The sequence below is a fragment of the Triturus cristatus genome, chromosome 7, assembly GCF_964204655.1.
Source record: "Triturus cristatus chromosome 7, aTriCri1.1, whole genome shotgun sequence".
NCBI lineage: Eukaryota > Metazoa > Chordata > Amphibia > Caudata > Salamandridae > Triturus > Triturus cristatus.
This window is the reverse complement of record NC_140590.1, coordinates 131,927,795-131,945,021: the sequence shown is the minus strand read 5'-3', so window position 1 is coordinate 131,945,021 and position 17,227 is coordinate 131,927,795. Positions and strand designations below refer to the sequence as shown.

General features: G+C 46.1%; 1 protein-coding gene across 1 annotated transcript in view; it reads left to right on the top strand.

Annotated features, from left to right (window-relative positions):
• The window catches only part of ETFB (electron transfer flavoprotein subunit beta), a 394,856-nt gene that overhangs the window by 246,648 nt on the left and 130,981 nt on the right, over positions 1-17,227 (top strand). The window contains exon 6 of the mRNA XM_085615815.1: positions 4,746-4,926. Coding sequence (XP_085471941.1) covers positions 4,746-4,916 — 171 coding nt within the window. The 3' untranslated portion in view covers positions 4,917-4,926. The remainder of the gene's footprint in view (positions 1-4,745; positions 4,927-17,227) is intronic.

Below are 17,227 nucleotides of genomic sequence, written 5' to 3'. Positions count from 1 at the left end.
AGTTATAGTTTCTGGAGTCAATGCAAAAAACTTTGGGTGGCTCTCCTGTCTCACAAATTTGTGTTGCCTGGTCACAGTTCTCCAAGCACTCCAGTTCTGCTTCACTCTGAGTACAGAGGTGTTAGAACAATATTTCATGCCCTAACATTACTGCACTTAATGACAGACAGTTTCTGAATTAGACATAGTATTTGTTAATCCTAGATGTCGTCCTTGAACTTTGACTGTTTAGGATGTTTTCAGTCTGCTGTAAAAGCAAGCAGTAGTGTTTGGACCAATGCCTTCACTGCTCACTTTCTGGCAGTTGTAGCAGCTCATTCCAGGAGAAGTAATTTATTAACTAAGAACCTAGCAGAAATGATCAAGGAGCTTTGCACAACCATACAAATGACTATTTAAAAACAAAGGCTACAGAATACGAAACATAAATAATAATCCAATGAGAAGACCATAATCCTGTGGGTAAGGTTACAAAATTCACTTGTGAAACCATATGTTCAAGGCATATGAGCTGCAGATTACACACTGTGCGTAGATGCCATCTGGTGTTGAGCCCGGATGTTTGCAGTTGCTTTTCTCTTGGAAAGTCTTTAGATGTCACAAGGTATGTGACTCCTCCTTTGGATCCTATTGCGCATGGGCTTCGGCTCCATCCTCAGATTGTTTTTTCCCGCCATCGGGCTCGGATGTGTTGTTCGCGCTCCAGTTCCGTACCGTTCCAGTTCTTCTGATCGGCACGCAATCCTCCCCCCGGTATTGTTTCGATCGCGATCTCCACCCTCGACGCGACTCATCATTTAAAGTCTTCGATTCCGGTCGTCGACGAAGGCCTCCGGGCCTACCTGGCCTCCTGTCCTGGCTGATGGAAAGGACGCCATTTAAAAAGTGTCCTCGATGTGGGTCGAAATTTCTCCACACCGCTCTACATGAAGTGTGCAACCTCTGCCTCTCCCCAGAACACGAGGCAAGTGACTGTCCGGCTTACAAATCCTCCTGTTCGAAGAAGACTATTCGGGACCGACGAGCGAGGAGAACAATGGCTCACTCGTCGACTTTGATCCTCGACGACATCTTCGGAGAAGGTGTCGATATTCCGGAAGAGCAGCACACCGAAGAGGGCCTCGTCAGCGCCTCCGAAGCTGACGACTCCGTCAGCGCCTCCGAAGCTGACGACTCCGATGTTGAGTACATCACTCCGGCACAGAGGGGCGTGAGTACTAACATCGACCCCCATCCCCCACCCTCGACGACATCGAAAAAGGCTTCGGTCAAGCCTTCGCCCTCGGGCCTAGGCACGACCAAAAACACTGCTTCCCATACCTCGCTTTCGGGCCCGGTTAAGAAGCCTATCAGGCCTTCAGGCGGCTCGGGCTCGAGCCAGCCTGCCGTCGGTACCGAGAAACACTCATCGGCACCGGCACCAAAAAAGAAGATGTCCTCTTCCTCCTCCGTGCCGAGCTCCACACCGAAGCACTCGTCGCCGAAGACTGGCACTAGCTCCTCGGTACCGACACCATCCCCGGAGCAGAGTAAAAAAACAAAGACCCTTGAATCCCACACCTCGAAGCCGAAAGTCATCTCAGAACCGAGGAAACAAACAGACACTTCGAAACCCCACGGTTCAAAACAACGAACCGATGCTGAGTCGACGCCTAAGAAACCTACGGCTCCGACACCTTCGGGTCGAAGGATCGGCCCCCCACAGATGAACTATTTCGGCCCGATCCACTACAAAAAACACTTGTGAAGGACCCTAAAACTGGACTTTTGATACTCAGCATCAAAAAGAGACCGCTGGACAAGCCTGCCCCAGTTCCGCCGCCAAAGAGAAGAGACTTTGCTACCTCCCCATTTAGACTGCCTTCACCACCTCCTCCTTCATCTCCTCCTTCACCTTCCCCACACCCTCTCCTGATGAGGATGATGACGATGTCTACGATGACACAGGGGACGGGCCGGATAACCAGCCCACAGGTGACCCTACTCCACCAGGCTCCCCAGACCCATGGGACGACTACAGACATCCCTAATGTCCCGCAGGACGACCTTTACCCTTTACCCCCTGAAGACACAATGGGGTTTAACCAACTGCTCCATAGGGCTGCACACTACCACGGAGTTGATCTCCACACAGACCCCGTGGAGGAGGACTTCCTCCTAGACACTTTTGACACTACACAAAGGGCCACTTCCATTCTGCCCATGCTTAAAGGGGTTATTAAGCACGCACCTAAGGTCTTTAAAGACCCGGTCAGGGCCAGGGTCATCAACCCTTGAATTGAGAAAAAGTATAAGGCTGCCCCTACAGACCCCACATGCATCAAGGCCCAGCACCATTAGACTCCCTAGTAGTCTCCACTGCGAGGAAGCGTGCAAACTCCCAGGCATCAGGTGAGGCTCCACCACCCAATAAAGAGTCCAAACTCCTGGATGCCTCTGGCAAGCGAACAGCGTCCCAGGCTGCTAACATAAGCGCTTTTAGCAAGATATGACAGGGCACATTATGATGACCTGGAAGCCATAATGCAACACCTCCCTGACAAATACAAGAATAGGGCCAACGAGCTAATCCAGGAGGGTAAAAACATCACCAACACTTCCATTCGTTGCGCCCTCGATGTAGCTGGCGTCGCCTCTAGGGCAATTAACACCAGCATCCTCCTGCGTAGGCATGCCTGGCTACGTATTTCAGGTTTCAAACCCGAGGTGCAGAGTTACATCCTCAACCACCCCTTTGACGAGAAACATCGGTTTGGCCCCAACGTCGACGTTGCCCTTGAAAGAAATTAAAAAGGACACAGACACGGCAAAATCTATGGGAGCCTTGCAGTTTGCAAGCTCCCAGGCGCTCCTTTCGCCACTCTTCCTTTAGAAGCAACACCAGAGGCTACTCCTCCGACAGCGCCTCCACTTCTTATAAGGCCCCTACCCAATCCACCTTCACTAGGGGTTACCAGAGAGGCGGCTACAGGGGTAACAACAATAAAGGCAGAGGCAAAACGAACACCTCCCGCTCTGCCTCCACCCCTGCCCAGTGACTTCCCTCCACTCCCCCCAGACCATCCCACTCCGGTCGGGGGCAGACTTCGCAATTTCCTTCCTGTCCGAACTACCATCACCTCAGACAGATGGGTGACACAGATTATTCGGTCAGGCTACTGCCTCGAACTAACATCTACCCCCCCCAAACATTCCACCCAAACAGCGCCCAATGTCACAGAAACATTTGTCACTTCTAAAGCAGGAGGTAATCTCCCTCCTACAAAAGAATGCAATAGTACCAGTTCCTGCCCACCAACAAAACATAGGAGTTTACTCCCTATATTTTCTCATACCAAAAAAGGTGTTTTTAACGGTCCAAATCGAGTAGAAAGTGAAGACAAATTGAGAAGACTTACTTTCCTACATCGACTTAGTGCCATTTCCTGACTATAAAATTGAGGAAAAGAAGAAGGATCTGCACTTTACCCATTTTCATGAGAAAGTCCCTAAGTGACTAAAAGCAGTCTTTACTCTACATATGAATACATATACGGTGGCTCTTGCGGACAACATATACTACCTCAACTATCAATAAGGCTTAACAACCAGCAGGCAGAAAATACAAATTCAGAGGGTCATCCCCCTTGGATAGTCTATTCTAACCTCTATTCAATTTAAGATGAGATTTGATGAAACGTTTTAGTCCTGAAGAAGGTGGAAACATTAAGAATATCACCGAAACGCTGCGTCGACTTTTAACTATGATGATTAGTTTTACTTGTGATTATTAAAGATTGTAACCCAAATTGGGAGGTCTTGTAGAGTGGCCGCGCGGACGTGAAAGTGACGCAGCCGTGAAAGTGATCGTGATCACCAGATGGCACCGGGAGCAGCAGCAGCCAGTGGGAGGAGCGGATGCGCTCTGTGGTGGGGGGAGGGGGAGGAGCGTAGAAAGCGCATGCTTGGGAGAGCAAGCGAGAGGAAAGCCAGATGGTGCCTGATCGAGGAATGCGCGTTACTGTGCGCGTAACCGCACGCTCTAGGCCAGCAAAAGCTTGTGGTCGGATTTCTAAAGCCCACTCACTAAATGTCTCGCAAACCAGCGCATGCGCTGGCTCAGGCGAGACGTAAAAAGAAGTAAGCATTACACTAGTGTGCCAGAGCCAGATTTATTAACTTTGTCAATGCTTGTTTTTTTCTGTGTATGTAGTTTTGTGTACTGCAAACCAAGCCCGGAGAGTATCAAAGCGCTTAATTAACATTGATAATAAAGCATTACGAATTTAGCATAACTAATAAAAATTGCTCATGCATACTTTTTCTATAATTTACATTACTATGGTGTTGATTGCAACATAGTTCTTAAAGAGAACGATTGGCCCACTGATTACTGTGGAGCAGCAACTGAGGGACCTAGGAGCAAAGCACTTCACCCATCAAAAGGGCAGGGCATTAAGAGGACCCAGGTAGATGTCCCTCGAAGATCTGAAAGCGAATTGGCAGTCAGTGATCTGTCCACTGCCTTCCTCTTATGAGGGAAGGTGGCTAAAGAGGGAGCAGTCCAGCTTTCAGCTCCAAGTCTGTCCTCTACTTCTCTAGAGATTGACAACAAGGGTTTACTTCATGATGTGAAATGTGCATGAGTTAAACGCATGGCATCTCTTAATCCCTTACGCTCCTCTGTGAATGACCATGCATGAATGTTAGAATACATTGAACTTTCGTCCTAGCATTTTCTCTCTGTTTTAATTCAATCAAATCAGAAAGCAAAGAAAAAGAAGATCGAGGCAGTGAAGCCTTCTGACCTGGGCGTTGACCTAACCTCCCGACTGACGATCCTGAGTGTAGAAGAACCCCCGCAGAGGCAGTCCGGCGTGAAAGTGGAGTCCGTGCAAGATCTGGTAGCCAAATTAAAGGAGAGTGGCAGGATATGACGCGGCTATGGTAGGTCCACTTTCTTCCGAGAATTGAAATGTCTCTTATTCTGCTACTTTGTCCGTTGGGAAATCATTTTCCCACTCTTCACGTTACCGTACACTGTGTCTTGTAACTAGACGAAATCCCACATAGATTTGCCTATCAGGAAGTATGTTTTGTCGCTAACTTTCCCTTAATGTGCGAAGCTCTGACCACTTGGTGCGAAAGAAGTTATCACCACTTAATGAAATTGGACAAAAATATTGAAAGTGTTTCGCCTGGCTGTAAGTTTAGCCTTTTGGAATCCTGCAATTTGAAGTCAAATCTAAAGTGTTTGAGCCCGTTTACTGTGCAAGTGGAATGTGAGCAGTTCCTAATGTTCAGATGGTAGAATGGCATTTGCACACTTGAGAAACACAGACACTGGCAACGCAAATGTGAGTATTGAAAACATATTTGGATCGCATTGTGCCAAAATGGCACAGCCGCTATAGGAAATCAGAGTAGCAGGCCATGAGCGGGAGAAGCAACAGCCTTGATGTGAGCTGGCCCAAACAGTTGGCCCCACTAAGGTAAATTGGTTTCTCTTTCAGGGAAAATATTTCTAAGCAGTACTAGATTTCTGCTCACGCGCAGGATTCACAATATACTTTTAGTTTATTTTTTCATGTGGAAAAGCGAACCAAGGAACATGACAGCAGGAGGCAACGTCTACAAAGTTATTTTGACTTTATATATTATTTATCAAACTACTCATTACTGAAAACCACACTATTTTAACCCCTTTTTAAACAAACAAAAAAAATTCTGAAAATATAGCTGAACTAGTACGCACATACACTGATCTACACAGGCACACCGAGAAGAATCTCCAAATACTATGGGTTTCTCGAGGGTTTTGTATAGACAACCTGTGTTTGTGTGCTTTTCACCTTCATTCGGCATAATTTGACATCACAATAATTTTTCAACATTTTGGCTTGATTCGCATTTTTTTTCTTAGCTTCCAAAGAGGTCGGTTGTTCTCACCATGGTGTTAGACAAGATCTTCTATTCCAGACTGTTGTCTGAGCTTGGCCATTGGGCTCTGAAGTGCTAGAAATATGGGCACCTGAACCTCAACTGTATAAACATCTTGAAGGAGTCCAAGTGCCCTCCCACTCGAGCTTTTTATAACTGCAGGTGAAACGGATTCTGTACCTGTAGCCTTCAGAACCAGGAGGACCCAACAGCATGCCAAGACGAAAACTTTCATTATTTTGCCAATTTTGTTCTTCATATTTCCTCTATAAAAATCAATTTGGCGACCATGAGTTTGGCCACACCTTTTTTTCTGGCACCTAAACAGTAGAATCAACTGCCCATTGCTATCAGACAGGATGCATGTTTTCCTTTATTTTAGACAAAACTAAAGGCCTTGCTTTTCCAACAGCCTTATAGGGTTTCTTCTTCTTCTTCCATGACTTATATAAATGACTTAATCTTAGCGCCTGTACATTCTTCTCTGGGCAGCTAACTGCTCTATAAATACAATAAGACAATATAGAAGTGCATTTTTGCATCTTGCTTCACTATTTTGTAGAACGCCTTTGGAAAGTAATTCCATCAATAGTAGACCTTCTTCTGCCTTGGGGCTAAACATTTTTGTTGGTCAATTAATGGGGCTCCCCATGGAACCTATGCACAAAACAGACCTTCAGCATATTTCAATCAAAGCAAACTATAGCTAGATGGATAGTGTCTTGCATATGTGCATGCTATGAAAATGCAAACATTGCCTTTACTGGGTAATCCAAAGACTCATTCAAGTTGTTGGTTGGTCTCACTCTTTTTCCATTAAGACTTTGGAACTTTTCTGGAAGTTGCAAAGATAGCACAGTACCTTGGTAATCTTGAACCGCCTGCCAAAAGCAAAGTATAAAACAGCAAAGTTGTGCCCCCAATGTTAAATGTTTTTGAGGGAGGATTGCCAGGCTGTGCTTGGTCCTCCACTGTTTCAAACATTCTGGTAGCAGTACTGTCTTGACAACAAGTTCTTTCTTCATTGGTGACCTGCTGAACTTTTGTTCAGCCTCTTCACTAGCAAAGCCCCAACATATCAGTTTCCAAGTCCTTAAGAATTGTCCCACACCAGTTAGTCAGCTGGAATTCTCGCACTCAGCCAACAGTTTTTTCTTTCACTGTAACTTCTGCACCCTCTAGTCTCAAGATGGAGATTTTACAGGCAGGGCTGTTCCCTAAAGCCTTGTTGGTTGGCAAGAGAATAGTGAGTCAAGAACTGTATAATAAAGTCATTGATTATGGAATGTAGAGAATCTTAAGACATTTCTTGTACTTTCCACTCTGTGTTTTGCCTGAGTGTTGCACTTTCTTTCCCGGATGTATGTTATATGTCATCAAAACCATCCGAAAGTTCCATGCACCAAAATAGTTAATCCATGCACCAGGTGTGCAGTGCTCTCCCATGCCTCCCCAATTGTCCCCTCTTCTGACCACCCCAGTTCAGCCCCCTGCGCTTCAAAGGAAATATCCTCTCAGCCAACATTTGGCCTGTGCCTCTTGCTGGACATGGCTCAAATATCTTCCCTTTAAATGACGAAAGGCGCTTTTAAGCTACTCTTTGGTTGCACGTGTCCCAGTTGACAAGTTCAAGCAGATTCTGCTCTTCTTGCCTTTGCATTGTTTGACTAGGCCTTTCAAGTGTCACGTGGGCAAGAGGCTCTTCAGAACGGAGACTTGTATGCCATTGAAATGTACCTCGGCAGACTGCAGCCTGAATGTGTTTAATCTCTCAAAACTGCCATGAGGATAAATGGATGTCGTGGCATGTGTAGCTGTAGGTAAACATCCTGTGCATTCTTCTGCCATCTAGTGTTGGGCTTGGATGTGTACAACTTATTTTTCTTCAAATTAAGTCTTTTCAAGTCATGGGACGTAATGACTCCACCTATTAGTGGTATTGCGCATGGGCATCGCCTCTGCTGTTAATCGTTTTTTCTCTGCCGTCGGGTACAGATGTGTCGTTGTGAGCTCTGGTTCGATGCAATGCGGTGTTCTTGCGTGGCCCATTGATCTGTCCCCTCTTTGGTACTACAAAACAATACTGCTTCTTGCTGGTTTTTCAACCATCGTATTGTTTTGGACTCCATGTTGGCTACACACGTCTCGACTCCCACCGTTCGTGTTGATAATCTTTGTGATGGAATGGACTCCATTTAGATTCTGTCCTACTTGCCACTCTAATTACCCGAGGTCCGATCTTTATTGAGTTTACAATTTTCAGTTTTTTGCCTGACCACCCAGAGGACTCTTTTTCTGTGTGCCTTGCGTTCCGTAACAAAAATACTCTACTGAACTGCTGCACTTGTCGCCTTGCCTCTGCCGCTATGGCACACAGACGCGAAGCGGAAGACACTCTGGACATCTTTGGAGAACGTGAGGAGTCTGATATTGAAGAGGTGGATGATCTGGGCGTTGAAATGGACCTAGCCTTCTCACCAGAAAGTGTTGACTCTGAGGCGTATATCGAGGCCAAACAACCTCCGCCTTCCCAGCAGCAGCAAAAGACCGCAGTGAGTACTGATGCTCCCCCTACTAACCACCAAGAGGCTTCAGCCTTGAGCTCCTCTACCCATGAAGCCTCTGGTGCGCCACTGCCTTCTGTGCATGGTTGACACTGGCATTCAGCGAAGGACCCGACACCCGTTCCACATTCGGCGCAAAAGTCTTCTTCGAAACCTAACATAACGTGGTACTCATGGGAAGCACAGAGCCTCGACCTGCCGCTGAGTCCACAGGTAAACCAACTAACACCCTCGGGCTTGAAAGTGCCCGAGCCGAAGATTTCGGAGCAGAGACATCTTGCACTGAAACATCTGGGGCCAAAGACAAGTTGGGCACCAAAACCCGGCGAGAAGGTCCTCGATGTCCTCCGGTGGGCAACCATCTATCCTATTGAGGCCCTTTTCCACCGCTGCTTCCTCTGAGGCTTCGGAAGAATTTGGGCAGTCAATTCCTCGAGTAACTTCAAGAGCATCTGGACGCTCGGCAACAGCAGATACATATCCAGCCAGGCACTAGGAGGATCTTGGAAAAAACTTTGCAGGTGCCCAAGAACTCCATTACAACAGACCAGTGGGTCAAACAAATGATCCAGTATGGTTACTGCCTGGAACTCACAACTACCCCCCCACCCCCCCACATACCTGTCAAGAATTCCTGTCATGCGAGGGGAGGAAAACGGTAACCAGCGAAAACGGACTACATCTCCCAGGATGCTTAGCGGTTGAGAGGTTATGTAAACAGGAGAGCTGTTACATAACTCAAGGAAAACACGCCCTTATGTAAAACAGGAGAGCTGTTACATAACTCAAGGAAAACACGCCCTTATGTAAACAGGAGAGCTGTTACATAACTCAAGGAAAACACGCCCTTATGTAAACAGGAGAGCTGTTACATAACTCAAGGAAAACACGCCCTTATGTAAACAGGAGAGCTGTTACATAACTCAAGGAAAACAACGCCCTATAAAGGGAGGAACCGGGAGGTACAACGCTGTCGGATATTGTGTTTACACCGACGTACCTGCTTAGTGAAGAGCAGTGTTCAGGAGTGGTGCTCCAGTAAGGCAAGAACGGAGGTAGGTCGAGTCGTTATTCCCTGGGCCGTGTCTTGCCCCATCGTCACCTGTGAAGGACCCGGAAGCTCTACCGGATAACCATTGAGCTTCGCTTTTTGACTCGGCTGAGTCAAAGCGCAGTGGCGCTTTTGCTGGTTGGAGTCGTAACTCCCAGCCCGACCAGAGATACAGGGACTGCCAGCTGTAACGCACACCAGGAGGTGTTTGCCGCGTTACAGACTCGGAAATCCACAGGATCGATCGGCTGCTCTCGGTTCAGTCTTCTTTGCTTGTGATTGGGGTATCGGTGACGCATCACCAGGAGGTGACTCCGCGTCCCGGTGCAGTCTGAGGAAGAGGTTGAGCGGCTGCTCCCTTCAGGTAGAGACCCCAGCTGGGTGTTTCCCTGACTCCTCGATTCTCCCCAACACTCTTCGTGCCCCTCGCAGCCTACCGATTGGCATTGTCGGCCATTTCATTTCTGCCCTCTGTTGGCATACGCCGGGATCGGCGTATATGCAGAGGACGGTTAGGACCATCCGTGCTGTGGGCTGGTAACGTACTTAGCCTGGAGGATTCCAGTGACTATAACCTTTGTTTATTCCTTGTATTATTTTTGCCTTCATTAAAATAACTAATCCTTCACAAGTGGTTGCGTTCTCATTATCGTGTCTGTTAAACGATCCTGAGACGTTCAGGGCGTTACAAAACCCAAACAACGTTCCATGTCACCGGACCATCTTACACTCCTCAAACAAGAGGTTCTCTCATTGCTTCAAAAACACGCAATAGAACCAGTTCCCTTAGAACATCAGGGTACAGGGGTATACTCACTCTACTTCCTAATCCCCAAAAAGGACAGGACTCTAAGACCAATACTCGACCTCAGACCACTAAATCTGTATATCAACTCAGATCATTTCCATATGATCACCCTTCAACAAGTGCTCCCACTACTGCAACAAGGCGATTTACTTACCACACTCAATCTCAAGGACGCCTACTTCCACATTCCCATACATCCTGCCCACAGGAAGTATTTAAGGTTTGTGGTGGACAGACAACACTACCAGTTTACAGTCCTTCCATTCGGGGCAACAACCACACCCAGAGTATTCACAAAATGTCTAGCAGTAGTAGCAGCACATCTCAGACGGCAACAAATTCATGTCTTCCCGTATCTAGACGACTGGCTAATAAAAGCCAAGTCATTCAACAAGTGTGTTCTACACACTCACCAAACCATCCAAATCTTACACAATTTGGGATTCACAATAAATTATCCCAAATCTCACCTCCAACCTGCTCACATACATCAGTATCTAGGAGCCACCATAAACACCTCCACAGCCCTAGCATATCCCAATCCAGCCAGGATAGCCAATATACAAGCTCTTATCGCAAAATTCCAAATCCAACACTCTCTTCCAGCAAGAGTGTTCATGCAACTCATAGGCATGATGGTGTCATGCATCTTCATTGTGCCTTATGCCAGACTTCAAATGCGCCCCTTGCAAGAATGTCTAGCACGTCAGTGGAACCAGGCTCACGGACAACTTACGGATCTGGTGTTGGTGGACAGCCGCACAAATCGCTCTCTCAAATGGTGGAACATAACAAATCTCTCCAAAGGGCGGCCGTTCCTAGAGCCTCTTCCACAGATAGTGCTGACAACAGACGCATCGCTCACAGGATGGGGAGCCCATCTCCTTGGCCACACCACTCAGGGCAAATGGACCACTCAACAAAAAAGGCTCCATATCAATTACCTGGAACTGCTAGCAGTGTTCCTAGCACTAAAATCATTCCAACTACATCTCCAAAACAAAACTGCCCTCATCCGGACAGACAACATGGCAGCCATGTATTACATACAGAAACAAGGGGGCACACATTCTCTCCAGCTGTCCCAGCTCGCACAGAACATTTGGAGATGGGCCATTCCCCAGAAAATATACCTATCTGCAGAACACCTTCCAGGGGTTCACAATCAGATTGCCGATCTGTTAAGTCGACAGACTCAATAGATCCACAAATGGGAACTACATCCCCAAGTCCTAATACCCTTTTTCCAACAATGGGGCCAACCAGACATAGATCTGTTCGCCACACACGAAAACGCAAAATGCCCAACCTTCGCAGCCAGGTTACCCCACCCGGAGTCAAAGGGCAATGCAATATGGATGAACTGATCAGGCAGATTTGCGTACGCTTTTCCGCCTCTCCCACTCATTCCATTAGTGGTACGCAAGCTCAGGCAACAGTCTCTCAAACTGATCTTAGTAGCTCCCACATGGGCACGCCAACCGTGGTTCCCAACACTACTGGAACTCTCGCTAGTGCCACACCAAAAACTGAATCTCTCCTTATTAACCCAGAACCATGGAGAAATCAGACACCCAGATCCAGGTCAACTGAACCTTGCAATCTGGCTCCTGAAGTCCTAGAGTTCGGTTATCTCAACCTACCACCAGACTGCATGAATATTATAAGAGAGGCCAGAAGACATACCACTAGAGCCTGCTACACTGCAAAATGGAAAAGATTTGCCATTTACTGCACTAACAATCATATAAACCCACTGGATGCATCCATCCAGGACATCATTTGCTACTTACTGCACTTGCAAAGATGTAATTTGGCATACTCATCCATACGTCTCCACCTAGCAGCATTAGCAGCCTACTTACAAAATAGACAATACTTGTCACTCTTTAGAGTACTTGCGATCAAAGCCTTCATGGAAGGACTAAAAAGAATTATTCCTCCCAGATTACCACCCTCTCCAGTGTGGAATCTAAACATTGTTCTTACAAGGCTCATGGGACCCCCATTTGAACCTCTGCATAAATGCGAACTACAGTTCCTCACATGGAAAGTGGCTTTCCTTCTCGCTATCACATCCCTCAGAAGGGTAAGTGAGATCCAGGCTTTAACCATTCAAGAACCATTCTTACAATTATACCGTAACAAAGTGGTTCTTAGAACAAATCCGAAATTCCTTCCAAAAGTTATATCTCCGTTCCATCTTAACCAATCAATAGAGTTACCAGTATTCTTCCCAAATCCAGACTCGGTAGCTGAAAGAGCTCTTCATACCCTAGACGTTAAAAGAGCCCTTCTTTACTACATCGACAGAACCAAATCATTCCGCACAACAAAACAATTGTTTATCGCGTTCACTCCACCACATAAAGGCAACCCCATTTCTAAATCTGGGATAGCTAGGTGGATAGTTAAATGTATCCAAATATGCTACCACAAGGCTAAAGGCACACTAACCGTTACCCCTAGAGCGCATTCCACACGCAAAATAGGGGCTTCCATGGCATGTTTAGGAAACATTCCCTTAGAAGATATTTGTAAGGCAGCCACATGGTCTACAACACACACCTTTACCAAACACTATTGTGTTGATGTACAAGCAAAGCAACAAGCTTCTGTGGGTCAGGCTGTCCTTAACTTTGTTTCAAACTGCTGCAACCGATACAGGTGACCACACCGCTAGGGGAGATACCGCTATATAGTCTATCCTAAGTGTGTGATCTGCAGCACATATTCCTCGAACGGAATATGCTACTTACCAGTATGCATCTATTCTTGGCATGTAGAGCTGCAGAGTCACACACGCCCACCCACCTCCCCGGGACCTGTATCGGTTCCAGCATTGTCTTACTTAGACAACACACATGGACATCTCTTTCTTTTCTACAAACTCCATCATTTCCCATCATGGCGAAAAACAATCTAACAATGGAGTTGATGCCCATGCGCACTGTCGTCCAAGGGAGGAGTCACCTATCTCGTGACCAAAGACTTCTTCCGAAGACAACAACAACCTGCAAGTATCCGAGCCCAACACCAGATGGCGATCTACTATCCTAAGTGTGTGACTCTGCAGCTCTACATGCCAAGAACAGATCCATACTGGTAAGTAGCATATTAGCTGACATCTGTAAAGCAGCTACTTGGTCTACCCCTCATACCTTTACCAAACATTACTGTGTGGATCTCCTGGCTAGGCAACAAGCTATTGTTGGCCAGACTGTCTTACACACACTCTTTCGATCTTCGGCATATCCTCAGGCTAATCCATAGCTTTTCGGAGGACTGCTTTACACTCTATGCACAGCATGTGTATCTACAGCTACACATGCCAGAAACGGAAAATTTTACTTACCTTGTGACCATCTGTTCATGGCATGTAGTGCTGTAGAGTAACATGCGCACACCCTCCTCTCCAGTCGCCTGAGGTTGTTGCAGAAATGTTCCTTTCTTTAGTTACCTTCATTTTCTATTTTGCATGGTCATATGTTCTCTTTAATCTCTAAACTCCATTCCTAATCCCTACGTACGGGAAAAAACAGTCTAACAACGGAGCCGATACCCATACTCAATACCACTAATAGGTGCAGTCACTAGGTCCTGTTGATTGAAAAGTCTTAATTTGAAGAAAAATAAGTTATACACGTCCGAGCCCAACAGGCAAAACAATGCACAGCATGTGAATCTACAGCACTTCATGCCATGAACAAATGCTCACAAGGTAAGTAACAATTTCCTTTAACTTCACCTTTAATCTTTCCAGTGCAGGATACAAACAGATACGCTGCAAATTTTGTTTTTATCATGTTTCAATCAAACGCTGCAAATTAAATGTCACAACATATGTTTAAGTAGCAGGAGATGTATAGCAGCAGAGTCTGCTAGGAAAACATGCAGTCAATTACATATGAGGTTTTAGGAGAAGGTGGACAAATATGTCCTTCAGTCCTACTTTTAATATCTTTACTGTGAAACATAGAGGGACTTTGTTATTCACTTTCCTTACCGGAATGACATTTATGGCACTTTAGTAATAAAATTGCTTAGCGTTTTAAAAAGAACATGTCTTGCCAATAAAAAATGCTGAGGCCTGGAGCAGAAAATTAGGTACATGGTAAAAAGATGGCTTTGCTTACAACCGGCGTCAAAGTGGAATTTGAGGTGAAGATTTGACACCACTACTCTCAAATACTATTAAGTGTGCAAGATGGACCACCCTTCCTGCTGGTAGGAGCACAGTTCAAATAACACACACACTGTTATCAACTGATATTAAGTTGAGTCTTCAAGACATTCAAATGCTTCAATCCAGGTCGTGATTGAACTTTCACATTTTTAATGTTCAATCAATGCATTATAATACGTATACGTAAATCCATGATAACCCATCACATCCAATCGATGGCATGATCATAAACCCAATGCATTTCGGGTCAAGATCTGACCCTTCATCAGGGGTCACTTAATGAGTTCTACAAAATGAAATGGAAAGAAGAAACTGTTCGTCATACAGTCCACATAATAAAAATAAAATGCAATAAAGGTTGACTGTGCGTACACCAAGTGGCTAAGTGCAACATGCCACATTGCGGAGTTAAAATACTGAAAAGCCTTGGGTTGTGCCTAAACAGATAGGGAAAACATGACCAAGCCGATATCTTAGTAGTGGAATTATAGTACTAGTGAAGCTCTACCACGCTAAGTGAAAAAACCATGAGAAAAACATGCTGAGCATACAAATGTCCGATTCCACTACTATGATATCGGCACAAGTGTGTTTGATCACATCCAAGACACCAACACTTATACCAAACTCAATCATGACCCCACCAAGGCCTATCAAGACACTCAACATCAGATCTTGGCTCAAGCTCTAGAAATGGGCGGGATCAGTAAAAGTACCAAAAATGACCTCTACACAACATACCCTAGACGCCCCAAACTCTACATGCTCCCCAAAATTCATAAGAGCATTGAAAAACCACCTTTTCGTCCTATCGTATCAGCATGTGGATCATTATCTGAACATATTGGAAGATATTTAGACAGCTTTTTAGAGCCCATAGTTAAAAAATGGGATACCACATCATTGTTGAATCTACTACAGGAACTCGATCATGAAGGCATTGAAAATTGGTACTTATGCACCATTGATGTTACCACTCTCTATACCACATCAAGATGGCCTGTTAGCTATCGAATGGGCTTTACTGAAACAGAATGAGATGCAAGCAGAAAAAGTGTTCTTACTTGAACTGTTGGAATTTGCACTGTTTCATAGTTACTTTGAATGGAATGGTGAATTTTATGCCCAAAACACTGGAACTTCAATGGGTTTTGCAGGAGCCCCTTCTTACGCCAACATTTTTATGGAAAAATTGGAATTTGAACATATCCTTCAGAACCATAATTGGACCCGACATCTAGTCTTATTCAAACACTATATAGATGACTGTAGGAGAGTAGGATCTGCTTCTTATAGTTACCCCCACTTTTTGCTGATGTATCACTGTTTTCGACTTTGTCTGTCTGGGATCCTGCTATTCAGGACCCCAGTCTAGCTGCTTTCTCCTCTAAGTTGATTGCATGTACTTTAGGTACACTCCAGATTGCATTCTGGGGTACCCTTATCAGTCCCTAGTATATGGTATACTATGTACCCAGGGCATAGGTACCCCAGAGGCCTCACAGGGGCTGCAGTAGGTATTATGCCACCCCTGAGAGACCATTCAAACTGACACCACAGGTCTGCTGCTGCAGCCTGTGTAAGGTGGTGCATGCACCCCTTACTTAGATATAGGTTCACAATATCTATTCTAAATCACTGCACATATAAACCTATCAGTCACCCCTATGGCAGGCCTTATCAATCCTGAAGGCAGGGTGCTAGGTCTTATGTGAGAGGGTGCACCTGCATGAGCAGAGCCACTCTGCAGCCTTCGGAACCTATTTTCCGGGGTTGTTTGTGATGCAGGCAACCATATATATTTAAGCGCATTATAACCTCGCGGTAAATGCTAACTTTAAAACGGCTGCCTAGAACCATGTCCTGTTTGGTGTCAAACACCTTGGAATCATACCTCCACACCAATAACTGGTGTGGGAGATATGATTCCACCCTTCTAGGGGGCTTATGTGACACACCGGGTTACTCGGTACCAGCTTTCTCGACCTGGGCATCATAAAATGGATGCTGCCAGCCACAGATACAAGTCTGCCCTCCTGCTGCTGAGCCAGGCTCGAGCAGGGGAAGGCCTTACAGTAGGTTTCCTGTCACAGGGAGGTGTGACCACCTCCTAGACAGGATTTAGTGTATTGGGGCTGGGTGGGTGCACTCTGAGAGTGCTTTGAAGTCTGCACTGGGGGCACATTTGGTGTCCCTGTGCATAGTCCAGCTCAAACCGGTTGCAGGAGCTATTTGCTCCTGCCCTGGCGCGAAATTGGACAAAGGACATGGGTGTAGCCACCCCTCTGTCCTGACCCTCCCATGGGTGGGTCCCCAGAGTTTGTCCCACCCCTTCCTTGGGTATAAAGTAGGAACCCCTGACTACAACACATGAGGTGGGTTCCCGTGCGTCCCGAGGTTGATCAGTTCTCTCAGCAATCCTGAGACCCGTGTCCCTCGTGGACCGTGAAACCCGAATCCATGTGCACCGTGTAATTTTGCAGAAGCATATGCTTTTCGGCGATCCCTGAGGCTGTGCTTTGGGCTACTTGTAGTCCTGACCCCAAGCACTAATTCCACCGAAGATTTCCGGCCTACACTCCAGAGTAGTTTTGTGGGATGGTATTTTGTGATTCAGCTCGAAGTCCCTTCGCGATTCCTGGTCCGTTGGCATGTGGGTCCCTGTGAGAGTAGCTTTGACTTTCAGTGGGCTTTCCTGG